Source organism: Notolepis coatsorum (genome assembly GCF_963971535.1).
Source record: "Notolepis coatsorum genome assembly, chromosome: 3".
Taxonomy (NCBI): domain Eukaryota; kingdom Metazoa; phylum Chordata; class Actinopteri; order Aulopiformes; family Paralepididae; genus Notolepis; species Notolepis coatsorum.
In genome coordinates, this window is record NC_140167.1 from 131,213,150 (window position 1) to 131,239,626 (window position 26,477).

General features: G+C 42.6%; 1 protein-coding gene across 1 annotated transcript in view; it reads left to right on the forward strand.

Annotated features, from left to right (window-relative positions):
* The window catches only part of LOC311226002 (collagen alpha-1(XVIII) chain-like), a 107,125-nt gene that overhangs the window by 36,287 nt on the left and 44,361 nt on the right, over positions 1-26,477 (forward strand). Inside the window, exons 8-17 of the mRNA XM_084311384.1 lie at positions 912-1,089; positions 3,566-3,590; positions 8,810-9,016; positions 10,298-10,324; positions 10,714-10,776; positions 11,043-11,120; positions 14,170-14,220; positions 22,184-22,306; positions 25,875-25,937; positions 26,101-26,145. Of these exons, the coding sequence (XP_084167510.1) occupies positions 912-1,089; positions 3,566-3,590; positions 8,810-9,016; positions 10,298-10,324; positions 10,714-10,776; positions 11,043-11,120; positions 14,170-14,220; positions 22,184-22,306; positions 25,875-25,937; positions 26,101-26,145 (860 nt within the window). The remainder of the gene's footprint in view (positions 1-911; positions 1,090-3,565; positions 3,591-8,809; positions 9,017-10,297; positions 10,325-10,713; positions 10,777-11,042; positions 11,121-14,169; positions 14,221-22,183; positions 22,307-25,874; positions 25,938-26,100; positions 26,146-26,477) is intronic.

Below are 26,477 nucleotides of genomic sequence, written 5' to 3' on the forward strand. Positions count from 1 at the left end.
ATATGAGTGCATGCTTACCAACAGTTTTGCCTGTTTTATTGCAACACTACTATCACCGACATCTAAGAAGGGAGATCCCCCTTGAATGGCCCTTCTAAGGTTTCTCTCCTCCACATTGCATGTGGTGCATTTTTTCCTATTGCTAGGTTTTAGTGAGTTTTTCCTTACCTTCGCGTGGGGTATATCTGGGAGTGTTGCATATTTTATTTATTAAAAATCTTTTGGACTTTATGGTGTTTTTGTTTTGTTCTTGATTTATTGTGATGTTTCTTCTTGACTTGTTTAAAGAAGACATGTCCGGCCCATGGGGACATTAACGTGTGTTGTCGGGCCTTACAAATACATTTGATTTGATTTGATTTGATTTAGTGAAAGGTTAACCTTCTACACCAGTGCGGTAGTGAGTGGGGTTAGAGGGATACAATACCTTGAATGTTAACCTGTGTGTGTTCTTATTTGTATGCGTGTATGTGTATGGGTACTGTGCTTGGGTGCTATGGGTACTGTAGTTTTCTTGCAGCAAAGTTTCTTGTAATGTTAACAATGCTCAGGAGCCTGTTTAGGATGGCTGAAGACGCCATTTTGCCATTTTGCTTGTGGAGGCAAATGAAAGACCAGTGTTAAGGTTTTTCCTGTAGGCCAGAGTGGGTCGAACCATGAAATATTTCCAGGGATGCATGCAGGTTGGGGACTTTGTACTCAATTATTGCTACCTCTAAAACCTTGTCACATCCCATAAATTACACCCGTTCACTCTGGGATGCTCTCTCCAACAAACAAAAAACGAAATTAATTTCCTCTTTCCACTGGGCCTGGAGACGCTCTGCATGTTGTTTGGGATACGGGATACGGATCATTAATCATCACCGAACGGTCTTTTCATGAATAACATTGTCCTCATTGTTCCTCAGGGTCGGCGGAGGCTAAAGGAGAGAGGGGCGACAGAGGGTACGGCGGAGAGAAGGGAGACAGGGGTCCCATTGGGCCGAAGGGAGAGTCGGGGTCTGGCTCCAGCTCACGAGGCGGAGTGCGCGGAGGGAAGGTTAGGACACGTTTCACTCCTACTCTCAAAGTCAAAGAAGTACACAGGTTGCTAGCGCTTACTAGGTCACCACACACCAGGGGTGTCCCCCAGAGGTCTTCAGCGGAGGCGCAGTGCCTCCACGTATAAATCAGCATTGTTTTGTTTGGCGATGTGCCCCTTTATTTTTTTTACATCTATGACATAGTACACATTGTGGGTGGGCTGAAAGCTTTTGACACGCCCCCTGGTTTCATCCCAATCACTATTACGCTGCCTTTTTTACTTGCAGGTTTGCTATTTGACCACATTAACCACTAGAGGGCACAACAAACTATGATTCCCTATAAAACCATGCTCAGTAATGTAAAGACATTCATTAGGATTGATGTATTTCACTATAGACGGTTTCAGTTTGACAACATACACATTCTACACATTTAGTTTCCTGTCAGCTATTGTCAGCAATCACTGCAGCAGAAAGTAAACTTGGGTCCAAGTTGCTACTGGCAACACAAACCCACTGAAACAGTCTATATACCATTATAGCATGGACCAAATCCACTGAAACAGTCTATATACCATTATAGCATGGACCAAATCAACTGAAACAGTCTATACCATAGCATGGACCAAATCCACTGAAATAGTCTATACCATAGCATGGACCAAATCCACTGAAACAATATACCATAGCATGGACCAAATATACAGATTTTCAGGTAGAAAAGGGCATCGGTAGCACTTTATAATAACACCCTGTTATAATACATTTATAAGGTATTTGTAGATAATGAACTAATAATGAACAAACCATTTATATACATTCATAAATGATTATTAAATCATTTATAACTATATTTGTAACAATCGCATTCTGTTGCGGAACAAAACAAGCGGACCGAGCGGGCACACTTCCAAACGAACCCGACGCGACTCGTATGCTGTGAGAATGCAATCGATTTAACAAACCGACACAACTCACTTGCCGTACTGTATACGCGCTGCATGATGACGCAACACACACGCGCCCTGGACTGTTCCATCACAGGGGGGAGCTTCGGTGGCCAGTGTGAGTGGCTACAGACCACTGCACTGAAATATAAACATTAGTCTACCTGGAGACTCAATGAGGTCATTGTAGATGTCGCCATAAGACGCGTCTGGTCATTTAGTGGGATCATTGTTTCATTATCCTGTTTGGCTGAAAGGACACTGGCCACCGAAGCTCCCCCCCTCGGATGGAACAGTCCAGGGCGGGTGTGCGTTCATCACAATCCGTGGGCAATCTGCGCATGTGCATGGGGGATGGTTCTGATCGATTAGGAATGGCTCGCGTCGTGTTCAGGAGATTCTGGCGCATACAAGTCTATTCGATCACGTCTCCAGCACCCCCACAGCCGTATCTGCAACCACTTACATCACGGCTCTCATCCACATTCGTTCATTTGCTCCCCCCGCTCTCCCCTCCCCGATTTCAATGTAACGCTGAGATTCAGGGTTAGGGGGGGGGGGGCACCCCAAAATCTGACCAATGAGTGACAGTTTGCTCGCGCGTGCATTTGTTTTGGTCCGCTGTTAACACAGCCGTGTGAACACAAACGAACTAAGGGACAAGTGCAACATTGTATCATTATAGTCCCTGTGTCTCCCTGAATCGGAACAAAGCAAACGAACTACAGGTGTGAAAACGCCCAAGACACTTGTTAATGATGAAGACACTTGTTAATGATGAAGACACTTGTTAATGATGAATAGGCTTCACTTTAGATTGGCCACCACGATAGCATCTGCAAATGATTTATAGATGTTTTATGTGTGTCTTAACAAATAATTTGTTGAACATGACAAATAAATGGAGTATAGTCGTTTTTTCATATCCATTTTTCAAAGCATCTACAAATGTGTTACTACACATTAAACAACATTATTTAATGATGAACAAATCAAGTACAAACAATGTTGATAATGAGTTATAAATAATGTAGAACTAATCTGTAAATGTTATACAAATATAGTTATAAATGATTTAATAATCATTTATGAATGTATATAAATGGTTTATTCATGATTAGTTCATTATCCACTAATGCGTTATAAATACTTTGTAAATGGTATACAAATATAGTTATAAATAATTTAATAATAATTTATGAATGTATATAAATGGTTTGTTCATGATTAGTTCATTATCTACAAATACCTTATACATGTATTATAACAGGGTGTTATTATAAAGTGCTACCAGGGCATCTTATTGTGTAGTATTCCTTTAAGTTGGCCTTATATCAGTACCCCATTCTTCCTGCATTATTGCTTGGTAACATCCTCAACTATTTAGTATGTATTTCAAAGGCTTTAACAGCAATAAATACATGTGTTTATTCTTGTAAAGCCAAGTAATATGAAATGTCTGTTACATGATGACTGTTGCTCACTACTGAGCCATTTGATGTTAAACATACTATGGACTATTATACTTATAATACTCTAAACTAATGGAATTAATGTCCATCACTGACATCACATTTGAATGTTTTACAGGGAGAACGGGGAAAAAGGATTCAAGGTACTTCTGAATGGTCTCTCTCTTTCTTTTTCATCCAAGACTCTTGGTATACATACGCTAGGTATACATTCTTTGTTCTGATATCCATGAACTCACATGGTGACATTCAGTTAATAAATCCCTCCCCTCCCCTCCTCTCTCCTCTCTCTCTCTCTCTCTCTCTCTCTCTCTCTCTCTCTCTCTCTCTCTCTTCTCCTCTCTCTCTCTCTCCTCTCTCTCCTCTCTCCTCTCTCTCTCTCTCTCTCTCTCTCTCTCTCTATCTCTCTCTCTCTCTCTCTCTCTCTCTCTCTCTTCTCTCTCTCTCTCTCTCTCTCTCTCTCTCTCTCCTCTCTCTCTAATCTGTCTCTCTCTCACCCTCTCATCCATCCTCCCTCTCTTCTCTGTCTGCCCTAACTAAAAGTCTCAATGGGTCTGCAAATTCGAACCCGACCCGAACTGAGCTTGTGAGAGCAGAGTATGGCCCAGTCCATTATTTACAGAAAATCAAACAGGAACTGCTGTGCAGTAACACACTGGGCCTTGTTAGAGCACGCAGACAGAGAGGACAGGAAGTCACCTTGTTAGAGCACACAGCATGCAGACAGAGAGGACAGGAAGTCACCTTGTTAGAGCACACAGCATGCAGACAGAGAGGACAGGAAGTCACCTTGTTAGAGCACACAGCATGCAGACAGAGAGGACAGGAAGTCACCTTGTTAGAGCATGCAGACAGAAAGGACAGGAAGTCACCTTGTTAGAGCACACAGCATGCAGAACAGCACAGCAGGGTGAGAGATAGGAGAGGTGTCACCTTGTTAGTAGTGTATGCAGAACAGCACAGCAGGGTGAGAGAACACGTTAAAGGAACACGTTAAACATGTGAGCGAACACGTTAAAGGAACATGCCAACTTTTTGGGAAATTTGCTTATATATTATTTATATATACAAGCAGATACATACCCTTTTCTTCTCTGTGCATGCATTAGGCTAGGGAACAGCCGCACCGTTAGCCTAGCTTAGCGTCATTCACTGGAAGTAGGTGTGCCAGTGTAGCCTAGTTCCCAACAGTCACTCCAAATACGACTCCAAAACTTTCCTGTAAACATGTTGTGACCTGTGTATTTACCACGTGGAGAAAAAAATATTATTAGTGTAATGTATTTCACACATCACCTGAAAACCCCTGTTTGATATCCACTTCACTCAATGTAAGCGCGTTTCCTGGTTAACAGCAGTGGTTCGGCCAAAATGTTTTATATATCTGCTTAGAAAACGAAAATGCCTAATAATTTTTTTTTCATGTGGTAAATACACAGGTCACAACATGTTTACAGGAACGTTTTGGAGTCGTATTTGGAGTGACAGGGTAGATGGCAAATAAGCAAATTTCCCAAAAAGTTGGCGTGTTCCTTTAAATATTAAAACTGTGTAGGTCCAGGATATTGTTGCTGTAGTTGTCTCTGTGCATAAAAGTGATTTATTTTACATAGTTAAACATTTGTAGGCTTCCTCTTTGTCTCCTGCATACATTTGCAGTCCAAAACTATATTTACATTTAGAACAAATTGGCAAATTTAAAGGTGCTACTGTATGTGTAATATTTAATCATTTGGATTATCACTATGTCCTCTTCTTATCTTCTAATCTTAGTCTTGTCCACTCCTGTGTAGGCTGCCAATGAGATGGGCATTTTGAATTATTCCATGGCTTAAAGTGGAAAACCACCCAAATGGAGACATGCTAAGACTTTCTGTTATAATCAGGTGGTTAGGAGTGTGTGGGGGGTAGGACCCAAACGCTGGACAGTGAGCAAGGAACGAGGCAGGGGGCGACGGTGACAATGAAAAAGGCTTTACTTCAGGCAGTAGCAAAAGTACGATACACGAAGCAGGAACATAAACGGTGCAGCCGAGCTGGCGCGGGCAAAACAGACTACAAACAAAACCTGACCAGAAACCCAACTGGGACACGAAACAAAAGAGCACCAAAACAAGAACAATAGCATACACTTACTATTACAAGTTGAAATCTGTTAAATATTGATTGATTGATTGTTATTAACAGATTGTAGAATGTGTACAATACAGTACAGCTCAATACACACAATTGTTAAGGGGATGCAGACCAGGGCCCCGTTCCATGTACCGGGATAACCGAGTTAGTCGGATAACTTTCCGATTTCATGTACCTGGATTTCCCAAATCACCATGACAACATATCCAAAAGTTTGAGCCTGCTCGAAAGCAGAGTTCAAGTTCAAGTTAGCCTGAACTATCGCCACGCCCCCGCAAAGAAGTGACAGCCCGTTTCCTGAAACTATTCCCACAGTCTACGATCTGCATTATACCATTCTGAATTACGTTTTTGTGCTCCATTCTTCCAGAGGGGGCTTTTGAAATGTAAAATAGACCCAAAATGCTGATATTAAATTCACTTTGTCCTAAATAATGCACGTTATATATACCGTGGCGACGGTGGCGCTCGCTCGTGCGATGTACACATGATGTGGTTATTTTAATTGTAACTGGGATTAAGATGTCTGATGAGATGCGCTGTTTGACGGATTTGAGAAATTGAATGAGCCGTTGACGTCACATTAATTAATGAGGATAAAGAGATAAACTTCATTCAAAACAACGGATATTCTAAACACGGGTCTCTCGTTCATTAATGTATAAACAATGAATTTATCCCATCTGGCCCAGTGGCCCAGCGGTAGTGCTCATCCCTGCCAGTTCAGCGACCGGGGTTCAAATCCCCGTGTTTCCAATATGATTTTTTTGAATATAATATTAATGATTATACGCCAAAGTAGCCTGGTTTTAAGTTAAAATATTATAAATCTACATGCATTGAGGATGTCATTCTTTATATAGCTCTCAACGTGCACCAAATTGAATTATTCCTATATTGCAAAAAGAAGGAAAAGACTAGGGCCTTGAACCCCGGTCGTCCGTGTGAAAGTCAAAAGAAGAACCCGTTACACCACAGAGAAGATAAGTAAAACATTGACTATACATCAATCAATGGGTAAGAGAGCCGTATCGTAATTCTGTATAACAGTTAACTAATAATTTTCGCTAGCAAGATCTCATTTGATTATTCAATCCAGCAGGCAAGTTTAAAGAAATATAATCTGATTGATTGAGGTAATGAGGGACTTAGAATTAGCCTATAGATAACGCATTTAACTTGTCGGCGAGGCGATTGAGCCTATTGCAATCTGTCAATAAAGTCTTAAATCAATTAATCAATCAATGCCGTTGAGAATCAGGGTCTCTGCCATCGATACGTGCTGGCTTTCCACCTAAAACGGGAGCGCGCATCTAGCCTGACTTGAGCCTGACTCTCAAGTCTGGCTTGAGTTAACGAGACTGAATCCTCCTTTGTGAAACAGGAAAATCCCGGCTTTGAACATCGGGTTAACTGAAGCTGGATAATGGACATGTTGATCGACTTAGTTGAACCACGTACATGGAACGGGGCCCAGAGAAAGACTTTCGTCTTGTTTACATCAGGGTCCCCCCATTTTCAATTCATCATAACATATATGACATACATGACATACAGATAGACAATACTGCTACATCTATACATTTATTATTTACAAATACAGTATTGTTTGTGATACAATAAGAGTCTAAAAAAGAGTATATACATTTGACGAAGAAACTGTACATTGGAGGAGGTTGGGTAGGTTGGGTGGAGGGGGCGGGGGACTGTACATTGGAGGTGGTTGGGTGGGTGGGGGGGGTTGGGTGGAAGGGGGGGTAACTGTACATTGGATTATCGATGAAACCGAAACAAGTAGGCTCCCTTAAGATTTTCTTTTGCTTTAATCCCTGGGAACTACAGACAGACTAGAATACATGACAGGACTGAATAACAATAGATACAGACACAGGGGACAGGGTGCTAGACTAGACAGGGGAACAACACAGATAGCAGATACACAGGGAGCAATAACGAACGTAATGAACATGACAGAGAACAGATGAATGAACACAATGAACTAGACAGGAAAGGCTAAGGACGAGAACTGACAGTAACGGCAACAGGCCACAAGATGGGAGCAGAGGGCAGTTCATGAGGAGTCCTTGGGTGGACGAGAGCAGCGGATTGTCACGCTATCTATTAAAATATTTAATCTGATTAATTGCATGATTGTCCATAGTTAATCGTGATTAATCGCAAATTACAATGCATAGCTAGCACATGGTGTTGCATCCGGCACTCTAACAAAGAGAGAGATAGATAATGAAATGACCCGGTGCTGCCTGAGGCGGCCAGGCTGAATCTGGCAGGTCTCACCACCTCCCGCCAGGCTCAGTTTGGACTTGAAAACTCTGGTCCTGACTAGTCAAAAATGGAAGAGTTGTTATTTCTTAAAGGGACACTTCACCAACAAACAATGCTCATTTATTTTGCACACAATCACACACACACACACACACGTCCAAAAACTAAACAGTTTTTCACACATTCATTTAGTTTGACAGTTATTGAGAGTGAATGAATTTGATAATGGCCACCAGATATGTCGTTGGGGACACTGACTCCTTGTGTTGTGTTAATTACAGCTCCATGAAATTATGTAGACGATAAAATAGCAATACCTTGTCATATAGGGACTGCTACCTTATGATTTAATGGTGCTTTAATTAACACAACACGACAAGGATTCAATGTCCCCGATGACATCACTGTCATATTCAAACTAATTTACTCTCAATAACTGTCAAACTAAATTAATGTGAGTTCAAACGGTTTAGAGTCTTTGGATGTGTGCGTGAGATTATATACAAAATAAATCAGCATTATTGTTTGGTGAAGGATGGTTCAAAATTAAGTGGTTCTGTTGTAGGGAAAGAATATCACCTACTTGTTTAAGGGGGTGGGCGTTTTGAGTTCTCTTTTCATGGGGTGCTGAGCATGGTCGTTTTTGCAACTCGCTGAAGACAGCAGCAGTTGTTTTGTGGTGAGTGGCTACTTCACACTCATGAGCCTGTACATTCAGCTGTGTGTGGAGGAGGGTCAGTCGACCGCATCCTCGATTTTGCTAGTAGTTGGACAAATGTGTGTTTGTGCCTATTTCACATATCTTGTGGTGACCTCGCAAATTCATCCCACAAAGAAAAAAAGTAACTATCAAGGTCAAAAGGGAGCGAATGGTGTCTTCTTTTTTGAATTATGAATCAGGCTTTAGATAACATCAATACTGATGGTCACATCTCAACAGGGCAGCGCAGGATTTGGCTACCCAGGGAACAAGGGAGAGACTGGTCCTTCAGGTCCACCGGGGCCCCCTGGCCCTCCGGGACCTACGGCCCAGCTAGTGAACCGTGGTGACGGCTCGGTGGTGCAGAGGTTAGCCGGACCCCCAGGACCAACCGGACCACCAGGTGCCGCAGGCTCTCAGGGAACTCCAGGAGATGATGGAGAGCCGGTCAGTAGCCAGCCACAGTGGTGTACATGTCAACATTTACCTTTTTAAATGCTGTTTAAATTAAGCTCAAATGAGGGCGGCTACGTGGCGTAGTGGGCAAGGCGCTCGCCATGAAATGCTGGAGACGCTGGGCTCGTCAGTTCGAGCCCAGCGCTCCACATTTGCTTTCAGTTTAGCTGGTCGTCCGTACTAATACACATTGGCCGTATTAGGGGGTGGGAAACTGATGGGTGGGGATCGGGCGTTGTGGACAGCGACTCCTACAGGTCGGTTGGTGCGCCTGCGCAGTAGAATCAGGAAGTGTCGGGGGCGCTTATAGCTTATCTGCAACTGTAAGTTACTTCCGGGGTAGGCCTGATTGGCCCCGACAGGCACGTGACGCGCAACTTTCTCTGCCGCGCGGCACGCTCCGCGGAGCGGAGCGGCAGAGCTTGCGGAATTATGTAACCGCCCAAATCCGCCATGATTTTCATTCGGCGCTTCAGCTCACCTGGCAGAGCAGCGGTCCTGCGGTCCGTTGTTGACAAGTTCGAATCCCATCAAATTTTTTTTTTTAACGTGATTCTTTTTTTTAACGTGTATTCTTTCGCCGGTTAAGGTTAGGCATGGTTAAGGTTAAGGTTAGGCATTGTTTCGGAGTTGGTTAAGGTTAGAACGGTTAAGTTTAGGCGCTGTTAAGGAGCTGGTTAAGGTTAGAGTTTGTCTTAGAGAATGGCAATATTCTTTCTATGGTTAAGGTTAGGCATGGTTAAGGTTAAGGTTAAGGTTAGGCATTGTTTCGGAGTTGGTTAAGGTTAGAACGGTTAAGTTTAGGCGCTGTTAAGGAGCTGGTTAAGGTTAGAGTTTGTGTTAGAGAATGGCAATAGACAGCCTATTTCCGCGCGACAGCTCTCAGCAGCCTCGTTGCGCGTCCTGAGTTTGCCGCGTCACGTGCCTGTTGGGGCCAATCAGGCCTACCCCGGAAGTAACTTACAGTTGCGGAACGGGTACAGGCGTCGGGGGCAGCGTGAGCCTCCCACGCGTTACTCCTCGCCACTGAGAGATCGAGCTGCGCAGGTGAAAAGATGCGACTGCTGTTACCTCAAGTACCGGAGGGGACTTGTGCTATGTATGACTTAGTCCACATTGCAGCCGGCTTGTGGGAGGCAAGAAACAGCGTCCGTGACAGGGGAGGGTTGAATTGGATGATACGAAATTGGGATGGGATAAAATATAGAAAAAATGGGAGAAAAAGTGTATTTTTTTTGTTTTCTGATTGTCCTCTCTCTTCTCACCCCACAGGGAGATCCCGGTGAAGATGGATCTGCAGTAAGTTTAGTTGTGGTGTGACTTTGTCTGGGTTTCAAAAACCTGTTATTTGCTAACCAAGATAACCATGTGGGCGATGTACCGTAACATCACTTATGTATGAATAGGTATTGATTATAGCTTTACCCTGTGGGAGCTTCATAATAATTATAATAATAATAATTAATTACATTTATATAGCGCTTTTCTAGACACTCAAAGCGCTCCCCACAATGTAGGGTGGAAATTGCCTCCTTCACCACCACTGGTATCACCCAACCTTGGGTTACGCAGGCTCAATGGCTGCCATACACTGGCACCAGGCACACATCACATTACACAATGGCTGAACGGCTCAGGAGCCATGGCACCCTACGTTGCCGATATAACATTTTGATCTCTCAATGTAGGGCGCCGTCGGACCTCCAGGTTTCCCAGGAACCCCAGGCGACTCTGGAACCAAAGGAGACAAGGTACGATGTCCCGTCCCCCCCACGCACTCAATGACATCATTCAGTGATGGAGCTGTTTCAAGTTCATTACGGAAGAACTTTACAGAATAGGCTATCTGAATAGAACTATACCAATAGAACCATCCCAATAGAACTGCCAGATCATTTGAAACCTGAAATGTTCATGGAGTGATTATTCTTGTGATATTCTTGTATATGAATGTTCTATCCTACTGAGCCCTGGCTGGCCATGTAAAAATCAGGCTGATGTGTTGTTCTGTGAACAGGGAGATGCCGGAGATATCACCCCCGGCCCCAGGGGGCTCCCAGGTCCACCCGGACCCCCAGGACCAGGATCCAGATCGGTAAGTCAATCTCCATATCTCAGATATCCTTGTATCCATAGCTTGTTCAACAAAACATTTATTTTTATTTTGGGGGGGTGGGTACTCATTTGATTTGTTAATTACTTCACAGCCAGATGCTGTGCATTTTTATTTATCCAGGCAAGCAATTATAGTTATTGATAGTGTCTCATTATCTGGTATTCATACCTTGTAACTGTGCAATCACTCAAGAAATTGCGGCAAACCTAAGTGGGACAAACTGAACAGCATCATCTAAATGCACTGCACTCACTTTAATTTTTAGAAAGTATGAATTAGCTTTTTCCACGTACATCATGAACTTCAAAATGAGGCATACTTTATTCTAAACTATTTGTAAATACTGACTAAGAGTATTGCATTAAGGCCCTGATTCAGTAAATGTGTGTCATGCATGAGGTATAGTGCATACTATACTGTACTTCTGAAATGGCCAAAGAGAACGCCTCGTGCAATGTGTGATAAGCACATGCTATTAGCGCAAGTAGATGGATACAGTTACAAACACGTTGGTGTCGGTCATGCATTATGCATTAAGTCTTGACCTGCGGGATACATAATAATGATTTGTAGCGTAGGTGACGCCATGCAAAACGCTTCACAGCATCAACTGTTTAGTGCAACCGAAGCGCAAATAACATGGTTGGAAAGCTAGCGGACTTTGCACAGTCTGATCGGTTGGGGTATTTCCACAGCGTCTGCTATCATTACTGCCAGATGTCAGGCCTCGTTTCAAACAAGTCAGGAAGCAGTGGCGTCACGTGGGTAAAATAACAGAGGATGCCAAAAAAATATATGTACATTATGTTTTTTATTAATAATTTTTTTTTTATAAATTATTTTCATATTTAAGCCAAATAATATATATATATATAATATATTTCTCCCTCCCTCGCTCTCTCTCTCCTTCTCTTTCTGAATATTACACACACACAACACAATACACACACACACAGTGGTTGCCTGCAGGAGGTCTGGTTAGATTATAAATCAGAGAGACAGAGAGAGAGAGAGAGAGAGAGAGAGAGAGAGAGAGAGAGAGAGAGAGAGAGAGAGAGAGAGAGAGAGAGAGAGAGAGAGAGAGAGATCATTTAGGTTCTAGGTTGAAATTAATGAATGGCCTGATGTCGCCGTCGGAGCGTTTCAGCGTCTTGCAAGATATTGCTGACATGGCAGAACATACATGTATACAGTAGCCTATGGCTCGGCCCATCAAACACAAGCAGACCATGTACAGTATGACTCGGCGAGTCGGCGCCCCATCAAACACAAGCAGACCATGTACAGTATGACTCGGCGATCGGCGCCCCATCAAACACAAGCAGACCATGTACAGTATGACTCGGCGAGTCGGCGCCCCATCAAACAATAACACAGTATGATATGACACAGCAGAACATATACAGTAGTATGGCTCCACACACACACAGCGGCATCACTTATGAAAAGTTATTAGGTTATTAGGTATTAGGTTATTGTTGCAGCTGACGCGCCTTGGTCCAAATTAAGTAAAGTAAAGCAACTCGTCCACAAAGTTCTCCAAGTCCTGTGGGTATTCAGGTATTCTCCTAAACTTTTCTGCAGCTGAGCGAATTTCAGGTCTCCTCAATGAATTAATCCGAGAGAAGAATCCGAATTTCAATCAATCAAACAATGCTGTTTGTTTAGACTCACATAACGTTAGCTAGCTATCTCCAGGGTTCCTTCCAGCCTAAATCGTATTGTTGTTTTGATTCGAACGTGGCCGCGAGGCCGAGGCGATGACGTCGTCATGTTTAGCTTTTAATGTGATTTGATTAGTCAATCGGTGGAAACGTTCTGGACTGGCCCACCCCCAGGGCGGCAAATTTGAAGACGCTAGACTACTTGGCAGCCAGACGGCCCCGTGTTACATTAACCCAACCCCTTTATTAAGCTCAAATCTTATTGGCTAATAATTGGTTGTGAAGTCCACAACCAACCACAATGTGGACGGACCAGGACGCGTCTATTCTTATCCTTATCTTATTCTTATCCAAATGCATGTTTGCTTCCGCGTTCACGTTTTTTGCGAATCTGATTGGCCACTGCCGTTTCTGGTGCGATCTGATTGGCCACTGACGTTTCTGGTCATGTGACATGTGCGCCCAATCGCGTGACGCGCCCATTTCCGCCTCGACCAGCAGCAAACTACCTAACCTAGTTTATCACTGGTTAAGCTTAGGCGACTCTTTCGAAGTTGGTTACGGTTAGAGTTTGGAATCAGGGCTGGCGTTCTATCGCCCTGCTCTAAGACAAACTCTAACCTTAACCAACTTCGAAAGAGTGCCTAAGCTTAACCGGCGAAAGAACTTGCCGTCACACGATTGGCGCGACCAGAAACGTCAGTGGCCAATCAGAGCGCAAAACGCGAACACGGAAGCAAACATGCGTTAGGATAAGAATAGACGCGACCAGGACGCTAGAAAAAGACACCTCCCCCTCTGCAAATGTTCTCTATTCAGCCTGAGCTGCAGTGAGCACATAGTGACTGCCAGCCTGCCTCAATGAGTCTGACAGAGTGTTAGAGAGAGTGAGAAGGAGAAGAGGGAGAACATTCTAAAAAAAATATTATAACGCAGAGATGAAAAATAATGATTTTTAAATTATTATTGTAAACTATATAATTTTTTTTTTTTAAATGTATAAATATTTTTTTACTGTTCATATTTTTGGCTTCCATGAATATTCGCCACTGTCAGGAAGTAAAGGAGAGAATATTCCATTGTAATATTTTTTAAAGGGAGGCTGCAAAGATTGACCCCTTATCTTACATATGGAACACATGACTGGTGATGGAGGCTCTTGGGTGAACCATTATTTTTTGGGGAGCAGAAAAAAACAGTGTACATTTATTTTTCGTAAATAATGAACAAAGAGTTGTACGTTTACCCAGACAAGGCAATCCTGTTGAAGCAGGGCCTGATATTTCAAGGCATGAGATCAGGTTTCATAAGGTTTGAGATCAGGTTTGTCTGACATTTTTGTCGATTGCAATTCTGTATTTCAGACTTTTGTGGACATGGAAGGCTCCGGTTTTACAGACTTGGAATCTGTTCGGGTAAGTACTATACATATTTACTGTACGTAATAGATGATGTTTAGCTGAGTACTATACATATTTACTGTACGTAATAGATGATGTTTAGCTAAGTACTATATTTACTGTACGTAATAGATGATGTTTAGCTAAGTACTATATTTACTGTACGTAATAGATGATGTTTAGCTAAGTACTATACATATTTACTGTACGTAATAGATGATGTTTAGCTAAGTACTATACATATTTACTGTACGTAATAGATGATGTTTAGCTACTTAGTTTAGTTGAACTCAGTAAAAAATACAGTTTTTTGTCTTTTGGTTAGAGCTACTGTAAAAAATTACAGAACAAGGCCACACAGTGTCAAAGATGTGAAGCATTGTTGCATAGATTGAACTGGTTACATGACACAAAGTGCCATGGCTGTGAGCTGCCAGTAGGGGCAGAGTGGCTAAGTGTGAGTTAGTGACAATGCCAGATATATGAATGTCCACCTTCTGAAGGTCTTGCCCATGCACTGTCTATATCAAACAAACATACAAATACACAATACAAATACAATACAATACAATATTTATGTGGATGTGCAGGTGAGGTAAGAAACCCATCAGGGCTTATGTTAAAACCTCACCACAACTTTTCAATCATTTAAATCATAAGACAAGGGGAATGAAGGCGGCTGGGTGGCGCATTGGACATTGCGCTCATCACCAACGCAAGAGACACCGGGTTCGAATCCGGCTGTCGGCGTTGCCTCCGGCTTGGGCCGGCCGTCATACTAACACAATTAGCAGAGTTAGCGGGTGGGAAGTCGAAGGGTGGTAGTCTGGTCGTTGTGAACAGCGACTCATACAGGTCGGTTGGGGCGCCTGCACAGCAAAGTCAGGAAAATGGCGGGGGCAGTGTGAGCCTCCTACACGTGACTCCTCGCCAAATGAGAGTCCGCGCTGGCAGGTGAAAAGATGTGACAGGCTGCCTCCACATGTATCGGAGGGGACATGTGATGCAAGGCTTCTATCCTCCCTACAACCGGCCAGTGGGGGGCATATGCAAGCAACGATCAGGACAGGGGAGGGAGAATTGGCACGAGAGGTAAATTGGGATGGGGAGAAAAATCACAGAAAAGGGAGGAGAAAAAGGTAGATAAAAAAAGACAAGGGGAATGAATAATAAAAGATAAAACAAATGAATAAATAAATGAAAAAGTAAAAAAGAATAAAACACTATCAAATAAATTATCAATTACAATTATCAAATAAAAGAAACAGCAAAAAACACAATAGTGAACTAAATTAACCAATCTGCCAGAAATACAAAAGTAAATAAAGTGAAAACAAACACAATTAGTCTACCTCTATATTCAAGTTGTACACCTCTATATTCAATTGAATACATGCACTGAACCTCTCTGCTGCCTAATGTAGTTCCACACAGAGGCAGCCCTTGTCTCTGTTTAGTTGTTGTTCTCTTCAAACTCGTGGCAGGCAACACCGTTTCACACGAACGTACCCCGTTTGTCAGATATCAGGGCTGTTTGTTTCCCAGCAGGTCGCTTGTCCTTTGACGCTATAGGCTTGTTTGGCGGTGTAGTCTCAGCTCTCAAGATGCACTCAGAACAAATCCATGCAAGCTGTGCAACAGATATGCTGGGAGCACAAAAAAATAAACCCTCCCCGTGGATACTTTCAGAACAGAGACACACATCCTCTGATGATGTGATATTGTCAACACTACGAGACATATAAGCCAGTTTAGCATATAGATTTAAGTTAAGTTAAGTTAACACATTGAGTGCCACGCCCCTTCCGGGAAGTGACCCCTTCCTTGCCGTCCATTAACCCCATGTAAACGTAGTTGTAGTTTGTAGAGCTAAAGCTATATTTTATAGTATTGCTATGGGTCTAATAACGCCGTTGAGTCTCAGTGAGTTGCTTCTGGTCAACGTGCAAAAAACAGATAATTTTTTCATCCGTATATTTCCATTTTATACCGTTTTGAATATATATATATATATATATATATATATATATATATATATATATATATATATATATATATATATATATATATATATATATATATATATATATATATATATATATATATATATATATATATATATATATTGATATATGAATATAGTTTGGTTGCTTCTGAGTAATTCCAGGGAAAAAACGATTAAACAGCATTTTTGTGTAATTCAATAAACACGTTGTCATTTTTCGTCTGATTATCGGATCTTCCTGAAATCAACGCTAGACCATCATTATTATCCTTCCTCGTGCACGCATGCAATGTGGTTTAGACCGGCGCGCCACCTACCCCCCCTCCTGCAACCCAACGGCAAAGAGCCATACACATAAAACACAGATAGCGTCAATCGCGGTAGAAATAAATATCAGATCAACGCAAGCCTTCATATATAATGTCCTTACCTGGTCTCTGAAAAAAATAATCCTATGATCTCATCGCCATTCCAGTTATCCACAGCGATCCTGTCTCCGACGTTGTTGGGCATTGCACTTCAACCGGCGGGCGGGGTCAGTAGTCCAAACCATCCCTATAAGCGTGTGTTTTGTCAGAGTGTTTAGGACCCACCTCCACGCCGCAGCTCGGTAGATAAGAGAAACTAACCCGTTTCTAACGGGGTGCAATAATGGCCGAAGGCCCCGCTGAATTATGAATGGCAATAGCGAATAAAATAAATACAGTGAGAAAAGCGTAGATCTACGTTTTCGGCACTCAACGATCGGGCGACAGAAACGTAGTTCTACGTTTTCAGCAACCAAATGGTTAAGTTGAGCCTTTATTAATCCCCTTGGGGAAATTCGTTCTCTGCATTTGACCCATGCACATAATGCAGCGCCCGGGGACCAACTCCAGTTGTAATGACCACTACCTTAGTCAAGGGCAATGGAAAAGTGCCAGGAGGAAACCCATGCAAACACGGGAAGAACAGGCAAACTCCACACAGAAAGGCCCCCTGCTGGGGTCTGAACCCAGGACCTTCTCGCTGTGAGGCAACAGCGCTAACCACTGTGCCAGATGATGGGATAGACTAACCACTGTGACATATGATGGGATAGACTAACCACTGCACCATATGATGGGACAGACTAACCACTGCGCCAGATGATGGGACAGACTAACCACTGCACCAGATGATGGGACAGACTAACTACTGCACCATATGATGAGACAGACGAACCACTGCACCAGATGATGGGACAGACTAACCACTGCGACAGATGATGGGACACACTAACCACTGCACCAGATGATGGGACAGACTTACCACTGCACCATATGATGGGACAGACTAACCACTGCGACAGATGGTGGGATAGACTAACCACTGCGACAGATGGTGGGATAGACTAACCACTGCGCCAGATGATGGGACAGACTAACCACTGTGACAGATGGTGGGATAGACTAACCACTGCGCCAGATGATGGGACAGACTAACCACTGCGACAGATGGTGGGATAGACTAACCACTGCACCAGATGATGGGACAGACTAACCACTGCGACAGATGGTGGGATAGACTAACCACTGCGACAGATGGTGGGATAGACTAACCACTGCGCCAGATGATGGGACAGACTAACCACTGTGACAGATGGTGGGACAGACTAACCACTGCGACAGATGGTGGGATAGACTAACCACTGCACCAGATGATGGGACAGACTAACCACTGCGACAGATGGTGGGATAAACTAACCACTGCGCCAGATGATGGGACAGACTAACTACTGCACCATATGATGGGACAGACTAACCACTGCACCATATGATGAGACAGACTAACCACTGCAACAGATGATGGGATAGACTAACCACTGCACCAGATGATGGGACAGACTTACCACTGCACCATATGATGGGACAGACTAACCACTGCGACAGATGATGGGATAGACTAACCACTGCACCAGATGATGGGACAGACTAACCACTGCACCAGATGATGGGACAGACTAACCACTGCGACAGATGATGGGATAGACTAACCACTGCACCAGATGATGGGACAGACTAACCACTGCGACAGATGATGGGACAGACTAACCACTGCACCAGATGATGGGACAGACTAACCACTGCACCATATGATGGGACAGACTAGCCACTGCACCAGATGATGGGACAGACTAACCACTGCACCAGATGATGGGACATACTAACCACTGCGACAGATGATGGGATAGACTAACCACTGCACCAGATGATGGGATAGACTAACCACTGCGACAGATGATGGGATAGACTAACCACTGCACCAGATGATGGGATAGACTAACCACTGCACCAGATGATGGGATAGACTAACCACTGCGACAGATGATGGGATAGACTAACCACTGCACCAGATGATGGGATAGACTAACCACTGCGACAGATGATGGGACAGACTAACCACTGCGACAGATGATGGGACAGACTAACCACTGCACCAGATGATGGGATAGACCAGGGGTCAACAACCTGCGGCTCCGGAGCCGCATGCGGCTCTTTAGCCAATCAGCTGCGGCTCCCTTATTCTTTTTTTCTCTTATTTTGGAGATCAATGTCATACTGTGACACTGAAATGAAAAAATATTATAAAATATCAACTAAAATATACAGTATGTCACTCACACCCCGCGCCTCTCCCTGCCGTCTGCAAGTGGCTAATCTTGAGTTTCCGACCCCCCAGTAAGCTAACCATGGATAAATCCAAAAAAAGGAATGTCTGAGGAAAATAGAGGGTTTAATTCAGCGTGGACAGATTAATTTGCTTTCGCGACTAACTAGGGGTGGGGGAAAAATCGATACGTAGTAGTATCGTGATACTTTGCGTGGCGATACTGTATCGATACAGGGACGCCAAGTATCGATATTTAATTATTCATAATTATTTTTTAAAAGATTTTTTTTTTTGTATAAGGAAGTTGCATTGTTAATTTCAATACCTGTAATAGTACCGTAGTCCACACACACACATGTGCATTCAGTTAAGTTGGAATATGACTGTAATACAAACAGTTCAGTTTGTCAGGTACATGCAACACAGATTAGTGTTTACATCTGTCTGCTTGAGAAAATACCATGTTCTGCAATAAAAATGATTGAAGTGAGATGAACAGACTGAACTTTATTTTATTAGATAAAACATGTTGACAAAGTTTTACTTTGCAGTTGAAAAAAGGTAATAAATCGCAATACAGTATATCGCAATATTAATATTGCAATACTCAGCATATCAATATATTTAGTATCGCAATACTATCGTATTGTGACTCAAGTATCGTGATAGTATCGTATCGTGAGGCCTCTGGTGATTCCCACCCCTACGACTAACGATGCAGGCTTACCTGTATGCCTGATATGTGGTGAGAAATTTACAAACAAATTTTCTTTTTCTTTTATAGATTTTACACAAATAAGGGAAGGACTCAAATAGAGCTGCATAGTTCAGGGTTTGATTTCAAAGTAGGTCTACACATGGTAGTCTTTTTTCAAAGTGGACTACTTTTAATTTGATAAATGTTCCACAAATAAGGGAAAGACTCAAATATACCTGCATAGTTCAGGGTTTGATTTCAAAGTAGGTCTACAGATGCCAGTGTTTTTTCTCCTCTTCTGTGTTTTATTTCAAAGTAGGTCTACACATGGTAGTCTTTTTTCAAAGTGGACTACTTTTTATTTTATAAATGTTCCACAAATAAGGGAAGGACTCAAATATACCTGAATAGTTCAGGGTTTCATTTCAAAGTCGTGTGTTTTGTCTCCTCTTCTGTGTTTTATTTAAAAATAGGTCTACACAGCCAGTCTTTTTTCACCTCTTCATAAGAGTTTGAGGTTTTCTTTTGTTATAACAGGTAAAAACAGCAATAAAGTCAAAAAAAAATGTTTGTTGCTTTATAATTCCATTAATGCAACAAACTGTGTGCTGCTATAAGTATAAAGTATAATAAATCGCAAATGACTTTGGGTATTCAATTGTCAGGCGTTTTATGCTAAATGTGGGGTATGCTTGGGGATAACTATATATAAAATGGTATACACTGTTTTATCTTAATTTTTTTTTATCCACTTTTTCTCCCATTTTTCTATATTTTCTCCCATCCCAATTTCATATCATCCAATTCAACCATCCCCTGTCACGAACGCTGTTTCTTGCCTCCCACAAGCCGGCTGCAATGTGGACTAAGTCATACATAGCACAAGTCCCCTCCGGTACTTGAGGTAACAGCAGTCGCATCTTTTCACCTGCGCAGCTCGATCTCTCAGTGGCGAGGAGTAACGCGTGGGAGGCTCACGCTGCCCCCGACACTTCCTGATTCTACTGCGCAGGCGCACCAACCGACCTGTAGGAGTCGCTGTCCACAACGCCCGATCCCCACCCATCAGTTTCCCACCCCCTAATACGGCCAATGTGTATTAGTATGAACAACCAGCTAAACTGAAAGCAATGTGGAGCGCTGGGCTCGAACAGGCAAGCCCAGCGTCTCCGTCATTCGTGGCGAGCGCTTTGCCCACTACGCCACGTAGCCGCCCTGTTTTATCTTAATTTTAAGGGTAAATTGGTTTTGCGGCTCCAGAGGAATTTTATTTTGTGGGAGGGAGAAAAAATTGCTCTTTTGATAGTAAAGGGTTGCTGACCCCTGGGATAGACTAACGCAGGCAGAGGCTGGCATGGGGTTTACTTTAGTGCTTTACTGCAGTTGTAAAGCAAACCCCACACCATCCTCCGCCTGCAGTAAAGCAGTAAAGTAACAGTAGGCAGAACAGCTTAAATGAACCACCTTGACATCAAGAGTTTTAGTCGTGTTTGATTATGATTGGTGCGCCTCTTTGATCAGCTGACAGCCGCGTGTTGGTGTTCATGACCACTGTGTTCTGCCTGAAGTAAAGCTTATTCACCTGCTCAGTGTTTATTGGTTCATCCTGATGTGAAGTTTGAAGCTCCTTTCCAAATCTTTCTTTCCTTTCCAAGTCATCTTTCCTTTCCTGTCTTCTATAAATGTGTAGTTAATTCTTTATTAACCTCTCTGATAGAATAAAGCACTATCCAAACAGAACCATTTGAAGCACCAGGTCCTTCTCTAAGAGTGGACTTTGTACTGAGATGTGAAATGGCACAATGTTCAATGAGAAGTATCATCCGACATATTCTTTTGTTCTGATTCTGATTCTGAGAAAAATGTGCGATATGTGCGAACCAGTATCAGTAAATAATTTGTCAAAGTGTGCTATACAGTAGTGTATGAAGGGTTTAATTCCAAAAATATATATTACCGGTAACCGTTTGAAAAGAAATTACATGTATTGACATGTACTAATCCCTTAGCTAGCTTAAAGGCCTTTGCTTTTCAAAATAATATATTTTTTATAATTGAGCCTTTATTTAGCCAGGTTTGTCCCATTGAGATCCAGGATCTATTTTACAAGGGAGACCTGGCCAAGAATAACATTACAGACATCACAAAATGGTAAAATAAAACATTTGCACACAGAAAACCTGATAACAATAGGCTTCATTATAGCCTTAAATACATTCAGGGTTACCAAGCTTTGAATTTTAAGATCAGACTGAAGATTGTTCCAAGCAGTTGGTGCGGAGAACCTAAAAGCTTTCTTTCCTATTTCTGTTCAGACTTTTGGAACAACAAAGTGCAGAAATTCCTTTGAACAGAGATTGTAATTTAATTTACATTGTTCAAGTTTAAAAGAGACGATAAGAAAATCGTAACCATACCAAGAATGGCCCTGTAGATCAGAACATACCAATGACTGAGCTGACATGCACATAATGAAGGCCTGAGATCCACAGTTTGTAATTAATCATGATACTATCCAGCATGTGGAGACAGTGAACAGGGGTGTTATTGAAATACAGAGTAGGAAGTTTAATCAAATGTCTTGTTTTCCAAAAGGATATAGTATGTTTGGAATGAAACCTTTCAAATGTGTATTTGTCCTGCAGGGTTTGCCTGGCTTACCTGGACTCCCGGGTCCTCCCGGTCCCCCTGGCCCCCTCAGTGGTGGCACAGCGGTGGGTTCTGGGGCCTTCGGAGCACCCGGACGAGACGGGGCCCCTGGCCAACCTGTAAGTGTTCGTCTATTCGTCTCTAATGTCACTAACGAACCAACCAACTCATAACATTCTGACATTATACATGAAAGTGCACGTAATTTTCTGAAATATAACCAGCTTTTGGAGATACTGTCATCACTGAAGACACCCCATTGTTTGATTGCTTGACTCTTTCAGTTTGATTCCCAGTCTCTGTGGAATGCTCTCCCCAACCACCTGAGAGCACCACATACTGTGGATGCTTTTAAAAAGGGCCTCAAAACAAAAAAAAATTATTATATTTTTAATAGAGCCTTTTGTTGCTTTTTATCTAGTTTTAGCTCCACACATTTTATGTTCTTTTATCAGTTTTAGCCCTTCTTATTTTATGTTTTTTACTTTTACTAGTTTTAGTGTTCTTTTTACTCCTTACTAGTTTTAGTATTGCTTTTTTTTTTACTCTCTTGATAGCTTTTATGTTCTTTTACAATGTAGCGCTTTGAGATTTGCTCCACAACTATAAAGCGCCTTACAAATCAAATATATTATTATTATTATTATTATTATTATTATTATTATTATTATTATTATTATTATTATTATTATTATTATTATTATTATTATTATTATTATTATTATTATCATTATCATTATTATCTTTGATAATTTATTTTCAATATTTTAATTTAAATGTAAAAAAATATGTATATTACACCTCATCGGTTAGCTGACGTTTGCTAAGCCGCCATGCTGCTGTAGGTGCGTTACAGTGCAGCCAGACGAGATGAGACACACAGCTGTAGGTGCGTTACAGTGCAGCCAGACGAGATGAGACACAGAGCTGTAGGTGCGTTACAGTGCAGCCAGACGAGATGAGACACACAGCTGTAGGTGCGTTACAGTGCAGCCAGACGAGATGAGACACACAGCTGTAGGTGCGTTACAGTGCAGCCAGACGAGATGAGACACACAGCTGTAGGTGTGTTACAGTGCAGCCAGACGAGATGAGACACAGAGCTGTAGGTGCGTTACAGTGCAGCCAGACGAGATGAGACACACAGCTGTAGGTGCGTTACAGTGCAGCCAGACGAGATGAGACACAGAGATGTAGGTGCGTTACAGTGCAGCCAGACGAGATGAGACACACAGCTGTAGGTGCGTTACAGTGCAGCCAGACGAGATGAGACACAGCTGTAGGTGCGTTACAGTGCAGCCAGACGAGATGAGACACAGAGCTGTAGGTGCGTTACAGTGCAGCCAGACGAGAAGAGACACACAGCTGTAGGTGCGTTACAGTGCAGCCAGACGAGATGAGACACAGAGCTGTAGGTGCGTTACAGTGCAGCCAGACGAGATGAGACACAGCTGTAGGTGCGTTACAGTGCAGCCAGACGAGAAGAGACACAGAGCTGTAGGTGCGTTACAGTGCAGCCAGACGAGATGAGACACACAGCTGTAGGTGCGTTACAGTGCAGCCAGACGAGATGAGACACACAGCTGTAGGTGCGTTACAGTGCAGCCAGACGAGATGAGACACACAGCTGTAGGTGCGTTACAGTGCAGCCAGACGAGATGAGACACAGAGCTGTAGGTGCGTTACAGTGCAGCCAGACGAGATGAGACACACAGCTGTAGGTGCGTTACAGTGCAGCCAGACGAGATGAGACACACAGCTGTAGGTGCGTTACAGTGCAGCCAGACGAGATGAGACACACAGCTGTAGGTGCGTTACAGTGCAGCCAGACGAGAAGAGACACAGAGCTGTAGGTGCGTTACAGTGCAGCCAGACGAGATGAGACACACAGCTGTAGGTGCGTTACAGTGCAGCCAGACGAGAAGAGACACAGAGCTGTAGGTGCGTTACAGTGCAGCCAGACGAGATGAGACACACAGCTGTAGATAGATAGATAGATACTTTATTAATCCCCTTGGGGAAATTCAGGGTATCTCGCAGCTCACACAGTATACAGACATTGACAGTTCTCATTCAGTTATTACACGTTATGTCTGCATCATGAATTAAAAATAAGCACATGATAAAATTCAATTAAATCATATCCATCAATATTAATAGGAGCGTGATTAGATAAAAGCAGGTGTATAAAACAGTGTATAAAAACAGGTGTAAAAACACGTGTATAAACAGGTGTGTGGGTCAGAGGTCAAGGTCCCCCGCACTATATTACACTGTTGTACAGTCTGATGGCTGTGGGGACAAAGGACCTCCTGTGCCGCTCAGTCCGTGAGTGCAGGGAGATGAGCCGTCCGCTGCGACTGCTGCTCTGCCCCACCAGGGTGTGGTGGAGAGGGTGGTTGGTATTGCCCATGATGGCCAGCAGCTTGCTCTGCGTGCGGCTCTCCACCACGGTCCCCGGTGCGTTACAGTGCAGCCAGACGAGATGAGACACACAGCTGGACCTTTTTCTCCTCCTCCAAGCTGCTCACAAGCAAGGAAGGAATGGTTTATAATAGGGATGTCCGATATTATCGGCCTACTGATATTATCGGCCGATATTGGCATTAAAATGTAATATCGGAAATGATCGGTATAGGTTTTCAAAAAAAATAGTTTTTATTTAAATATATATATTTTTTACATTTATTTAACGTTTATTTACCCAGGCAAACAAGTAAGAACTAATTCTTATTTAATTTATTGTGAAAAGTATGCATAATGTTGTGTTTTTTGGGGGGGGAACCCGGCATATATCGGTATCGGTTGATATCGGTATCGGAAATTAAGAGTTGGACAATATCGGTATATCGGATATCGGTAAAAAAGCCAATATCGAACATCGTTTATAATGTTTTAAGAGATAAAAACAGAACATTTAACCCTTTCAGTGCCACACTACCAATGGGTTAACCCTTTCATTGTGACAATACTGAAGGTTAACCCTTTCACTACCAAAGGGCTAACCCTTTCACTGAGACAATACAGAAGGTTAACCCTTTCACTGCCACACTACCAAATGGTTAACCCTTTCACTACCACACTACAGAAGGTTAACCCCTTCACTACCACACTACAGACAGTGCCGTCTTTAGTGTGGTAGTGAAGGGGTTAACCCTATGTAGTGTGGTTGTGAAAGGGTTAAAGATCAGCACATTTATTTCCGAGCAATCAAACAATGATGGGTGGCAACGTCAGCCACCATGAAAACGCATTTTTAAGAATCAAGAATCAAGAGGTTTATTTGTCACATACATACCAGGGCATACTGTGAAATGCGGGTGGTCATGCCGCATTGATTGTGCAAAATACAATAATAAAATAGGCATAGAAAAAAATAAACACAGAACAAATTAAATAGGTAAGACACAAGATATGCATGGTAAAAAAAAATAAGACATGCTGAGTTCCTGAGAAACTGGTTCCTATATACACTACTATACTATATACAATTTACAATTTTAACTCTTAATGTATCTAAACTATACTATTAGTACCTCCTTCCTTTAAAGTTACTTTATATTTACTTTCTATTTACATTTCATCAAAGGATGCATGCACCTCTGTTGCGTTAGTAGAGTAGCAATGGTAATGATTGTACAACTGCATCCACCTACATTTTATTAAACCAAATATTTTGCCCTTTAGGGCCTGCCTGGTCTTCCAGGTCCCGACGGACGTTTAGGAACTCTCGGTGCCAAGGGAGACAAGGTAGGGCTAAAAGTTGCCAGATGACTGGCAACTTCCTGTTTCCTAACTTCCACATAATCATCTGTCATAAAGAATGTACTGTATTATTGAAATACAATGTTGTTCTTCTATCTTAACCTGTGTTTCTGTTAACACATTTTGTCGGACTCTTTCATGTCCTTAGGGGGATTCAGGGGAGAATGGTCTTCGGGGAGCGGTTGGAGAGAAGGTGGGTTTTGATGTCTTATAGATTTTCATATTTTTCTTCCTACATTGAAACGGCTACATTTTAAAGGTTTGATGTCCAAACCATTGTCTTAATGATCCCTGTCCTTGTGGGAAGGTTAAATAAACACTAGAGGTGCATCATGTCGTAGCAACGCCACCATCTCAGTATTTTCCCAGAGACCACATAAAAAATGTAAAGCCTTTCCCACTCATCTTTCCAGCCAAGCTTCTACTTTTCATACCTCAACAATCTGCTGCCTTACTATACATCCTCCTCTCCTAAGCCTGCCCTTCTGCAGGTAACAGGTTACCAGCCGTCAAAGAGTGGATTTG